Below are 12,412 nucleotides of genomic sequence, written 5' to 3' on the forward strand. Positions count from 1 at the left end.
CCTTTTGTTTGTTTTTTTTTGTTTTGTTTTTTGGATTCCACATGTAAGTGAAATCATGCAGTATTTGTCTTTCTCTGTCTTATTTCATTTAGCATAATACCCACAAGATTCATCCATGTTGTTGCAGATGACAAGATTTGTTTTATATGAGTAGTGTTCCATTGTACATAAATAGCCTATCTTCCTTATCCATTCATCTACCAGTAGACTTGGAGATTGTTCCTGTATCTTGTCTATTGTAAATAACGCTGCAGTAAACATAGGGATCATCTATCTTTTCAAATTAGTGTTTTCATTTCTTTGTAGAGATATCCATTAGTGGAATTGATGGATTATATTGTAGCTCTACTTTTAATCTTTTGAAGAACCTCCATACTGTTTTCAATAGTAGCTGTGCTGCATTGTAAACTGTACAAGAGTTCCCTTTTCTCTACATCCTTGCCAACACTTGTTATTTCTTATCTTTTGGATAATAGATGTTCTGATAGGTTTAAGGTGGTTTCTTGTTGTGGTTTTGATTTGCATTTCCCAGGTATATACATACATTTATATATTTATATGAATATGTATGTGTATGTATGTATTTATATATATTTAATGTTTGCTTATTTTTGAGAGAGGAAGAGAGACAAAGCATGAGTGGGAAAGGGGCAGAGAGAGAGGGAGACACAGAATCCGAAGCAGGCTTCGGGCTCTGAGTTGTCAACACAGAGCCTGATCCGCGGCTCGAACTCACTAACTGTGAGATCATGACCTGAGCTGAAGTCGGACGCTTAACCTACTGAACCACCCAGGCGCCCCTGCATTTCCCTGATTGAGCATCTTTTCAATGTGCCTGTTGGCCATCTGTATGTCTCCTTTGGAAAAATGTCTGTTTTTATCCTCTGCCCAGTTTTTAATTGGTTGGGTTTTTGTTTTGTTTTGTTTTTTTGCTATTGAGTTGTGTAAGCTCTTTATATATGTTAGATATTAACCCCTTATTAAATATATGGTTTGCAAATGTTTTCTTCCATTCAGTAATAGTGGTTTCTTCACTGTGCAGAAGCTGTTTAGTTTGATATAGTCCCATTTGTTTAATTTGTTTAATGCTTTTGTTTCCCTTGCCTTTAGAATCAGATCCAAAAAGACATCACCAAGATTGATGTCAAGAAGCTTACCACCTATGTTCTAGGAGTTTTATGGTTAAAGGTCTTACCTTCAAGTCTTTAATCATTTTAAGTTAATTTTGCATATGATGTAAGATAGTGGTTCAGTTTCATCATTTCACATACAGCTGTCCAGTTTGCCCGACACCAGTGATTGAAGGGACTGATTACTGATTCAGTCTCCTTTCTAGTAATTGGTCTATTCAGATTTTCTATTTCTTCCTGATTCAGTCTTGGAAGATTGTGTGTTTCTAGGAGTTTATCCATTTCTTCTAGTTGTCCCATTTGCTGGTATATAATTGTTCATAGTAGTCTTCTGTGATCTTTTGTATATCGGTGAAATCAGTTGTAACCTACTGTTTCATTTCTGATTTTATTTGAGCCCTGTCTCTTTTTTCTTGGTCAATCTACCTGAAGGTTTGTCAATTTGTTTATCTTTTCAAAGAATCAGCTAATTGTTTATTGATCTTTTCTATTGTCTTTTTAGTCCATATTTATTATTTTTTACTCTGATCTTTACTATTTCCTTCCTTCTACTGAGTTTAGGTTCCATGTATTCTTCTTTTTCTAATTCCCTAAGGTGTAAAGTTAAGCTGTTTAATTGAGATTTCTCTGGTTTCTTGAAGTAGGCTTTAGGCTTGTATTGCTGTGATTCCCCTCTTAGAACCACTTTTGCTGCGTCATACAGAATTTGGGATGTTGTATTTTTCTTTTTTCTTTAGGTAGTTATGACCCAGTTGATCAGTAATGTGTTGTTTAATCTCCACATATTTGTAGTTTTTCCATTTTTCTTCTTATAATTTCTAATTTTAAACATTTGTGGTTGAAAAAGATGTTTGATTTCACTCTTCTTGAATTTTTGAGACTTGTTTTGTGGTTTGACATGTGATCTGTCCTGGAGAGTGTTCCACGTGCATTTAAGAAGAATGTGTATTCTGTTTTTGGATTCTGTATACAGTTAACCCTTGAACGAAACAGGGCTAGTGACACTGACCTCCTGCATAGCAAAAAATCCACGTTAAATTTCTGACTACCTCCCAAATTACCTACTAATAGCCTACTGTTGACTGGAAGCTTTACCGATAACATAAATAGTCAATTAACATACATTTTGTATGTTCTATGTAAGTATTTATTGGCTGCCTACTTTATGCCTTGCAGTGTGGACGCAGTACTCAGCAAGAAAGACCCAGTCCCTCCTTCTTAAAAAGTTATGGTCTTACAGGAAATGGTGATGACATTAAGGAAGTAATAGAAATGTATTGGATTTTGTGAAAGAAAAGCACATTTCTTTTGGGCTACCTCAGTTGGTACCTCACCCAATTAGGAGGGAGAAGATGTTAGTCACCTCATGTTATCAGTATGAATTTCTGGAGCACATAACCTTCACAAAGGTTAATATGTGACTTCTGGTGTTTTGTTTTCATTTTGTTTTGTTATCCCCTCTTAAATCAGTCATTTTTCCAAAATAAATTTGAATCTAAAAATTCTTTCTTAGCTCTTAAATCATAATTTGTTTAATTAGGTTGATTAACTCATTGTATTTGACATTATTTGGGGTAAAAAATACTGAAAAATAATTTGTTTACAGACAGTAGAGATTTCCACCATGAGAGTAATTATAATTTAAGTTTACTTATTTTGAGAGAGAGAGTGCGGATGTGTGCGTAAGCGGGGGAGAGGCAGAGAGAGAATCCCAAGCAGGCTTTACACTGTCTGTGTGGAGCCTGAGGAAGAGTTGGAACTCACAAACTGTTAGATCGTAACCAGAGCTGAAATCAAGAGTTGGAGGCTTAACAGGTGACTGGGCCACCCAGGCGCCCCAAAAGAGTAATTATAAAAAATACCATAGTGTAAGAGATTATTTTTATTGTGTGGATTAGAACATTAGGTACATTTAAATCTAGGAAAATTAAACACCTGGTACTATGATGTCTGTAAAACATAACTGATGAACAGAATATAATTTATACTCTTTGGGGGATTAAACAGTGAAGTATGAATTACATTGGTTTTATAAATGTGTTCATGAAATTATCATGCAGAGGAGCTCCAGATCTTTGCAGATTTCTTTTGTAGTGGCTGTGTGATAGCAAACAAAATATTGTGAAGTGCAGTGCTCCTACTACAAGGACTAGTCAAAAGGAATTGAACTCCAGAGGAGCCTGGGTCATAATCTCTGCTCTATAGCTTTGGGATATTTAGAAAGTGATCATATATATGAATTATAAACACTATTTTAAACAGAAGTTTTTCCCTAATCACAGGTGTTCTTTAAAGAAATTTTCCTATACATTTTGGAAACTTCTACCAGCTCATTTGACCACAAATGGATGGTTATTCAGACATTGACAAGGATCTGTGCAGGTATTTGAAATTATCCTTCTTTATTATCTTTTTTTATTAAGAGATATTTACTATACTCCTATACTAGATGCTTCTTGTTAAACGTAATATATTATATTGTTACAGATGCTCAGAGTGTAGTGGATATTTATGTAAACTATGACTGCGACTTAAATGCAGCAAATATATTTGAAAGACTAGTAAATGATCTATCAAAAATTGCTCAAGGACGGGGCAGTCAAGAACTTGGTATGAGTAATGTTCAGGTAGGAACTTTAAAAGCACTTTCAAATTTAAACTTGGCCAAGGAAGAGCTATGTGTTTTCCTTTAAAGAGCTTTTTGTTTTATTCTTTTTATGAATTATTTCGTAGGAACTGAGCCTGAGGAAAAAAGGCTTAGAATGCTTAGTGTCGATTTTGAAGTGTATGGTTGAATGGAGTAAGGATCAGTATGTGAATCCCAACTCTCAGACAACTCTTGGTAAGGTGGCATTTTGAGTTATAATTCTTTGTCATTTCAAGTAAATGATACTTGCGAGAGGATAATTCCAGTTGCCATTAGACCAGTTTCGTGACCTCTTTGCTCATTTAGCTGATAAAGAAGCATTCTGTATGAGTTCAATATGAGCTTTAGAATTATGTATTTCCAACTTAGTTGTCCAAACTTTTTTCTTTCTAAATCTTCCTTGAAATACTTTAAATACCACATTAAAGTGAAGAATATTTATGCAACTTAAGTAAAAGATAATTATAGAAGAAACCTATACAAGCCAAGATGTTTTAAGATTGATTTGTTCACCTATGTTTGGCATTTGCCCTTACTAGGAGAAAAACTCATGCTGCAGGTCTACCCTAGTATTACATCAGTCAGCAGTCCTTTGAGGGAAAACTATTCCTTCTGTGGCATGAGCTGAGAGCAGAAACGCAGTGGATACTTAGCACTGCAACTACAAAAAGAACTTTTAATGGTACAAATTACACAAATACTAATTGCAGTGTGTTTTACTATCAAAGTATATTGTCTGGGATGGCACCTAATAGTTTGTTTGTATTGCATAATTGTCTAAGAAGCATTAAAATATCTTGCCTTACTTGACAATTTTTTTTTTAACCTTTTACATTTTTTTTTCTTTGAAAGAATGATTTACTGTATCAGTCTTTCTACTTACAGGTCAGGAAAAACCCTTAGAACAAGAGACGAATGAAATCAAACACCCTGAGACAATAAACAGATACGGAAGTTTAAATTCCCTGGAGTCAACATCATCATCAGGAATAGGCAGCTACAGTACACAGATGTCTGGCACTGATAATCCAGAACAGTTTGAAGTCCTAAAGCAACAAAAAGAAATAATAGAACAAGGAATAGATTTGTGAGTGTCCAATTTTAAGGAGAAATGTTATTGAATATCCTTCTGCTAGTACAGTATCACCCTTTCCCTGGGTTTGTCTACATCTTCAGATTATTTCTGTTCCCTTCTCATTATCACCTTTCATTGACTAAAACTGGGCATAGTTCTCATACATCCAAGACTTTTGGTGGCTCCTTATTCAGCTCTCCTTGTTTATTGTCGTCTAGCCCAACAGACCCTTATAGTGCACAGTAAATTAATTTTGCAGTGTATATTATATGCTGTTGATTAATATATCATCTGTGTAGTTTTGTATTGTTCAATTAGTAGCTCAATTATAAAATCCCCCATTATATTTCCTAAGCAGATGACAGGTCAAAAAATTTATAGTATGACACTTCTAATAACTAACTAGCATTCTCCTTTAAAGGTTTTATATTTTCTCCAGTTGAGTTACAAATTTGCTTTCTTTTTTTTAATTTATTTCTTTTGAGAGAGAGAGAAAGAGAGAATGAGTGGGGGAGAGACAGAGAGAGAGAATCTCAAGCAGACTTTGTGCTGTCAGCGTGGAGCCTGACATAGGGCTCAGTCCCATGAACAGCAAGATCACAATCTGAGCCAAAATCAAGAGTTGGACCCTAAACCAACTGAGCCACCCCGGCACCCCTACAGATGTGCTACTCTTGTTATTGATCCCTTGTTATCAATGTCATTTTTATATGTTGATTAGGTGATAACTTCCATTTCCAACCTGGCTACTCTACCAGACCCAGATCTTGGGAAGTCTGTTTTCCCACTAAGCTTTATGGCATAAGCCTGCTCCTGGACTGTTTCCTGTCTAAGTAGTACCATGCTGCTTTTATCCCTGTAATTGCCCATCTCTTTCAAAGAGAAGCTGTGAGGAAATGAAGTTGCTGGCATTTCTCCATGAATCTAGCTACTTACAAACTGTTAAAAATTCCCGTGTACATTTACATGGTTTGCTCCTTCTACTGGAAAGCATTTCTTCCTAACTCTTGAGCAGTGCCTTTTGGTGAATGTTCAAGTTTCCATTTTTTTAATCATTAATATAAAAAAGTTGACAAAATGCATGCACATGTTTTGGTGATAAAATTATAAAATCTTGCAAAATTGCCTCAGGAAATAGCCACTAATACTTCACTCATTCCAGTTTTTCAGTCAATATTTATCGAAGTCCCATCTGTTCCTGACATTATGCAAGGTCCTAGGGAAACTTGATGAATGAAATAGACATGGCTTCTGAGGGACTCAAGGTCTAATATGTATAATTAGACATTCATATTGAAATTCTGGTTACTCTGCAAACATATATTTGGTGTTTGGGACTGTGTGCCAAGAACCATGAAGGCACTGGGTCTTATATTTAAGATTACAGTGTATATAATATAAGCAAAATAGTTTTTTTTTTTTTAATAGTACTCTGTCCAGTCTATAATAGTAGACAAAGTGCTGCCAAGGTATGGTAGCTCTGTTTGTGGTACTTGGGAGTGAGAGGGAGTCGTGACAGGACTTCAGAGTGGTCTCCTTAGTCTCTACTGCTTTCAGCCCCTGGACTTGATCTCTCCTTCATACTTTTATGAGAATGCTTTCATGTCACTGTGCTCCCATTACACTCTTCCATGACTGTTTGTGGCACCACTCTGTCCTGTTCCTCCTACCATTCTGACCCTTGTCATCTCAGTCTTGTTACGGCCTGTTTATCTCCTGAATACAGTTTAGCATTTCCAGAGTTCTGTCCCTCAGCTCTTTTCTTACTTTGTAATTTCTCCTAGGTGATCATGCTCTTTTTCATGACTCACTTTGTATGTGCTAGCGTGTCACCGCTCCCAACTGTTACTTTTAACATAAATACCTCTACGGAAGTCCAGAATCATGTCTGTAATTACCTGTCGGACAACTCTGTTGGATACTGCTTAGCTTCTCACACTCAGTATTGTCCATCACCGAATTTATCAGTCTCCGTTCTCTCCATAATCAATTCCCTAATACATCTACCAAAAATATATTGGTAGATTGGATTGTCTAAAAGACAAACAGAAAACTACTGTTTCTGTATTTCTTATTTAGGCTAGTAACCTCAGCAGGCTACTAAATTTGTGAGCTAGAATTCTGGGAGTTACTTAGATTTTCCCCTTGGATCTAATCTGTTATTAAATTCTGTTCATTCTACTTCCTAAGTATCTGTGCTATTTATCTCTTCTCTCCATCTCCCACAATTGTTCTCTCAAGTCAAACCATCACCATTTCTTGCCTTGACTAGTGCAGTCTTTTAATTGGCCTACCTTTCTTTGGTCTTATTTATTCTCTAGTCTTTTCTCACACATAGCTAGAGTGATCTCTCTTGAATAAAAGTAAGCTTCTATTTCTCCCCACTTCTGCTTTTAGAGAATAAAGTCACAGTTTCTTATAATTGGATATAATACCCTTCATGATATGGATCTGCTGGACTCTAAGCTTCATCACCTGCCACTTCTTTATCTCATTTCAGCCTTCCAACAATGCAGAGCTGTTTATTCTAACGTCATGCTGTTTTATGCTTCCATGTATTAGTATGACTCCTTCCTCTCTAGGATTTTTTTTCTTACTCTTTATGAACTGTGTAATCATTCTTCAAACCCCAGTTTCACAGTCCCCTCCCCGGGAAATATATCACAACCATCTCTGTTAGTTATTTCTCTTCTGTGCTATCTTACCTTGTGAATACATTAGTTGTTGCACTTTTACAATTTTTAAAAATCATGTTTATTTTATTAGAGAGCTTCTAGAGGGCAGAGATTGTGCTTATCTCAGTGAAAAATGTTTGATTTTAATTTATGGTATGAATTAGGACTTGACAGGAGTCATTAGAACAGGTGAGGACATTTCAGACAAAGAGAATGGCATGTGCAGCAGCACAGAGGAAAGGGACATTTGAGGATTACTGTTCAGGATAGCAGAGGCAGGGTTGGGGTAGCAGTCACAGAAAATGAAATGAGAGCATTGAGCTGGATCCAGATTACAGAAGGCCTTATTTTCCATGGAAACAAGTTTTTGTCTTGTTCTTGGCTTTAGCTTACTATGTATGAAGGGTTTTAGTCATAGTAGCTGCAGCATCAGATTTCTGTTTTGGAACGATGTCTTTGCCAGTAGCCTGAAAGATGCGTTAGAATGAGAGCAGAACCAAAGCTAGGAAGACCTTTTAAGAACTATTGTAGTACCCTGGTGACAGGTGATGAGGGACCAAAGTAATTAGTGGTGCAATAAAAGTAGAGAGTAAATGATGTGGAAACAAGGAGGTGACATTTGAACTGGATCTCTAAGCATGAACGAGAGTTCCACAGAAAATGAATGGAACAGGTAAAGGTCATGTAGAGGAAATAGACTGCAGAAATGCATTATGCTTAGGAATTGAGAATAGGGTATTTGGGAGTAGATGGGTGAGAGGGGTTGAGATGAACTGGAGCTATGTTGAGAAAGATCTTGTGTATCAGTCTAGTCGGTTTGGACTTGCCTTTGAAAACATTGGTTATGTAGGAATTTTTTCATAAAGGAAATAATGATGTCAGATCATGGTTAAAACAGTCACCAAAATCAAGTTCTTTACTTTAAAAGCAGGAAACTTAGAATTAATCACTGGGTGTATGTGGAATGAACCAAGATTACTTGAGCATCAAGGTGAATATATATATTAAAAACATGAGACCTTTAGTATTTATATCCTTACTCAAATTGACATTATCTCATATAGTCTGTGAACTGGTCCATATCTTTGATAAATATGGCCTTTTGCTTGAGGATCTTAAAAGAAAAATAAAACTTTGCATAATGTAATAATTTCTGTATATTTATGTATTGATTATGTTGAATAAACTATTTTCTAGTGGTATTAGAAAATTAATTTACTGGTTGTTTAAGATCTTTTCAGGGAAATGCAGAAGATTTTCTATTTCTAATGTTTCTATTAACTTTAACATCATCTAGATTTAATAAGAAACCAAAGAGAGGAATACAGTACCTTCAAGAACAAGGGATGCTTGGCACTACATCTGAAGATATAGCCCAATTCTTACATCAAGAGGAAAGATTAGACTCAGTAAGAATACCATTTTTTAATTCTAACCTTTTCTGTAAAATTCCTTAATTACGTAATGCTCCATACTGTTTTCCCTTTAAAATGCCCTATGTATATAATAAAACTTAAAAAATAACTAGGTATTCTTATTTTTGCTTTTTAATTTTCTGAACTCAAAAGAATATCATTTTTTTAATAAACACATTTAGTGTGTTTAACTTTTTAGCTTCATGTTTGAAATAGTTAACCCTGTAGACAAAACCTGTGAATCTTACAGATTTTTCTACTTTTTAAATGTCTCTGTGGCAAATGTAGCATTTCATTAGGATATCCTTTTTTTAATCTTTTGTTCTTTAGACTCAAGTGGGTGAGTTCCTGGGAGATAATGATAAATTTAACAAAGAAGTCATGTATGCATATGTGGACCAACACGACTTTTCAGGAAAGGACTTTGTTTCAGCTCTTCGTATGTTTCTGGAAGGATTCCGTCTTCCAGGGGAAGCTCAGAAAATTGATCGATTGATGGAAAAATTTGCTGCGAGATACCTAGAATGCAACCAAGGGTAAGGAAGATTCAAATTCAGGCACTTACGGGTTGCCAGCTATCACTATGCTAGGGAACATCAGGAGATTCATTGTCTCCTGCTCTCAGAGAATTTAGATTGTCTCCAATTTAGAAGTGATGGATGTTTTCGCGAAAAAAATTGTAGTATGAGCTAAAACATAAATCCTGAAAGAGAAAAGTAAGGGGGTTTGATTTATTTAAATGCAGGTGTAAAACAATAAAAGTTTATAACATGATGCATTTATTTTTTCAGACAAACCCTTTTTGCTAGTGCAGATACTGCTTATGTTTTGGCTTACTCAATTATCATGCTGACCACAGATCTTCACAGTCCACAGGTATGTGCTCCATGTAACAGTACACATTAACTACATTCTTTTGAATTCAGTAAGTAATAGTTGAAATTTTAATCTTATTTAGTGAAACTCGTCAACAAATGGGAGTATTTAATGCGGTGTAGTGTACAATTTACAAATGCAGTTTCTGGTAATAATTCTAATTAGACTTTTAGACATTTGCAAAATAAGTCTATATTTGTCCCATGATTGACAGCTATATAAAGCTTAAGATAAATTTTATTGTAAGAATATGCATATATTCTGCCTATACTTATTACAACATGGAAAAACCCTGTATATAGGCATTTTTTCTTTTAAACATTTCAAACTTAACAGAGTGATTAGTATGGGAATCCTGCATGTGCCTATCAACCAGCTTCCAGTTACCGACTTACGGCCAGTCTTACTCAACTTTTATCCTTTCTCTCTCTCCCAGATCATTTGGAAGTAAATCCCAGGTATCATTTCATCTGTATTTATTTCAGTGTATATCTCTGAAAGACACACAGTCTATTTAAAAATAACCACAATACCATTACATCTAAAAATTAACAATAATTTTAAAGTATTAGATATCCAGGCAGTGTTCAGCCTTCCATTTGTTTCTTAAAATTTGTAGTTCCTTCTTAAATATTAAGGTACTGTCACTTGATTTCTGATATCCATTAGCAAAAAAAAAATTTATTTTTATAAGTTTTAGGTATTTCAGGCTTAGTTTCAAAAACATGCTTTGAGTATCTTTGGGGAAAATTATCTTCATAAATTTATCTATTTGCAAGAATTTCTTTGTACTTATGGATAGGCATCTAATGATATCTATTATTCTTAGGAAGTGAAATAAACTGTTACTAATCCAAGAGGTATTAGAAAAATTAAAATTTATTTAAAGGTTGAGATTAAATTTTGCAATATAGGGTGTGTGTGTGTGTGTGTGTGTGTGTGTGTGTGTGTGTGTTTGGAGATGTTTAAGGCAAGGCTTATATGGAAAATATGTATCAAATGTATGAATGGGAATTATATACAGAGTTACCTTCAACAGCTATGCATTTACCAGCGATTTACTTGATTTTATATAGACCTTTCTTAAAAAGTGATTTAAGGGGCGCCTGGGTGGCGCAGTCGGTTAAGCGTCCGACTTCAACCAGGTCACGATCTCGCGGTCCGTGAGTTCGAGCCCCGCGTCGGGCTCTGGGCTGATGGCTCAGAGCCTGGAGCCTGTTTCCGATTCTGTGTGTCTCCCTCTCTCTCTGCCCCTCCTCCATTCATGCTCTGTCTCTCTCTGTCCCAAAAATAAATAAACGCTGAAAAAAAAAAATTTAAAAAAAAAAATAAATAAATAAAAAAAAAATAAATAAAAAAAAAAAGTGATTTAATATTTTAGTCATTTAAAAATTGCCTTTGTTATATTGCTGGGAGTATAATTAAAGCAGCTCACTTTCCGGTTTTTATTATGCAGCATACTTTTTTCCTATCATAAGGCAGTCTACAGATACTGACCTATTTGGATAACTTCATATCACAGTTTTCTGTCTGGTGTTTTGGTCCAAACCAATACACTACCTCCATTTGTTTTTAGAATGTTATATTTTTAAAGAATTTGGTTCTGTAAATGAATTGTCAGTGTTCTGTGCATCTGTGTCACATGTACATCCTTGTGTAAGGTATTTTGAGGAAATACTGACACTTCCTTTAATGTTCTTTCATAGGACCCCGATTGTTAAAAATTTCTGAACACATATCCGTTAGGAAACATCTTAAGAACAGTGTTCTGTCTTCATGGCACTCGTTTGTGTCCGTAGAGCATGTGCGTGGAGTCCTGGTCTGGCAGTAGTTAACTGCACTGTGTCAGACTGCTGCTGGCTGGCCTCGTGTCCTGATATGCAGCCTGCAGCCACAGAACAGCTTATAAGTTTCGGTGAAGGAAACTTCAATTAGAAAACTGAACTAGAGGTGCCTGGCTGGCTCTTGGTTAAGCATCTCTGTTTCAGCTCAGTTCATGATTTCACAGTTTTGTGAAGTTGAGACCCACGTCGAGCTCTGTGCTGGCAGCGTGGAGTTTGCTTGGGATTCTCTCTCTCTCCCTCTGCCCCTCCCCCACCCGCACTGTCTCCATCTCTCTCGAATAAATATATAAACTTAAAAAAAAAAATTGAACCCATAATCATGACCCCATATGATTTGATTCAGGACCACATGAACTATAACAAATGACACCATTTTTAAAGAACACAGGTGACTTTAAAGGAATTCCTTAAAACTAATTCTTCTCATTCTTAGTTGTTTTTCAAAGTTAAAATATTTAAACAAGTCATTTATGTTCCTTTTTTACCTAGAATATTTATAGTTAGACCACCTTTTATATATTGTGTGAGTCAATGAATTTTTTAAAAATTTGAGGCATACTTAGAACACATTTAATTTTTAGTGTATATTAATCTACATTGTAATAAGGGATTTAAATACTAAAACTAAACACAGCTTAATTTAAGTGCATGAAAACAAAAGTCAAGAGTAGGGTGTTCCATAAAAGATAAGCAGGAAAAGGAAAAGTAGGGTTATGTGTTATCCTACTTCCAGAATCCCACTGTGTTCTG

General features: G+C 35.4%; 1 protein-coding gene across 1 annotated transcript in view; it reads left to right on the forward strand.

Moving 5' to 3' along the window:
- The window catches only part of ARFGEF1 (ADP ribosylation factor guanine nucleotide exchange factor 1), a 149,835-nt gene that overhangs the window by 88,433 nt on the left and 48,990 nt on the right, over positions 1-12,412 (forward strand). Inside the window, exons 11-17 of the mRNA XM_030303807.2 lie at positions 3,413-3,512; positions 3,618-3,757; positions 3,864-3,972; positions 4,663-4,864; positions 8,825-8,936; positions 9,273-9,478; positions 9,734-9,818. Of these exons, the coding sequence (XP_030159667.1) occupies positions 3,413-3,512; positions 3,618-3,757; positions 3,864-3,972; positions 4,663-4,864; positions 8,825-8,936; positions 9,273-9,478; positions 9,734-9,818 (954 nt within the window). The remainder of the gene's footprint in view (positions 1-3,412; positions 3,513-3,617; positions 3,758-3,863; positions 3,973-4,662; positions 4,865-8,824; positions 8,937-9,272; positions 9,479-9,733; positions 9,819-12,412) is intronic.

This window comes from Lynx canadensis, chromosome F2, assembly GCF_007474595.2.
Source record: "Lynx canadensis isolate LIC74 chromosome F2, mLynCan4.pri.v2, whole genome shotgun sequence".
Lineage (NCBI taxonomy): Eukaryota > Metazoa > Chordata > Mammalia > Carnivora > Felidae > Lynx > Lynx canadensis.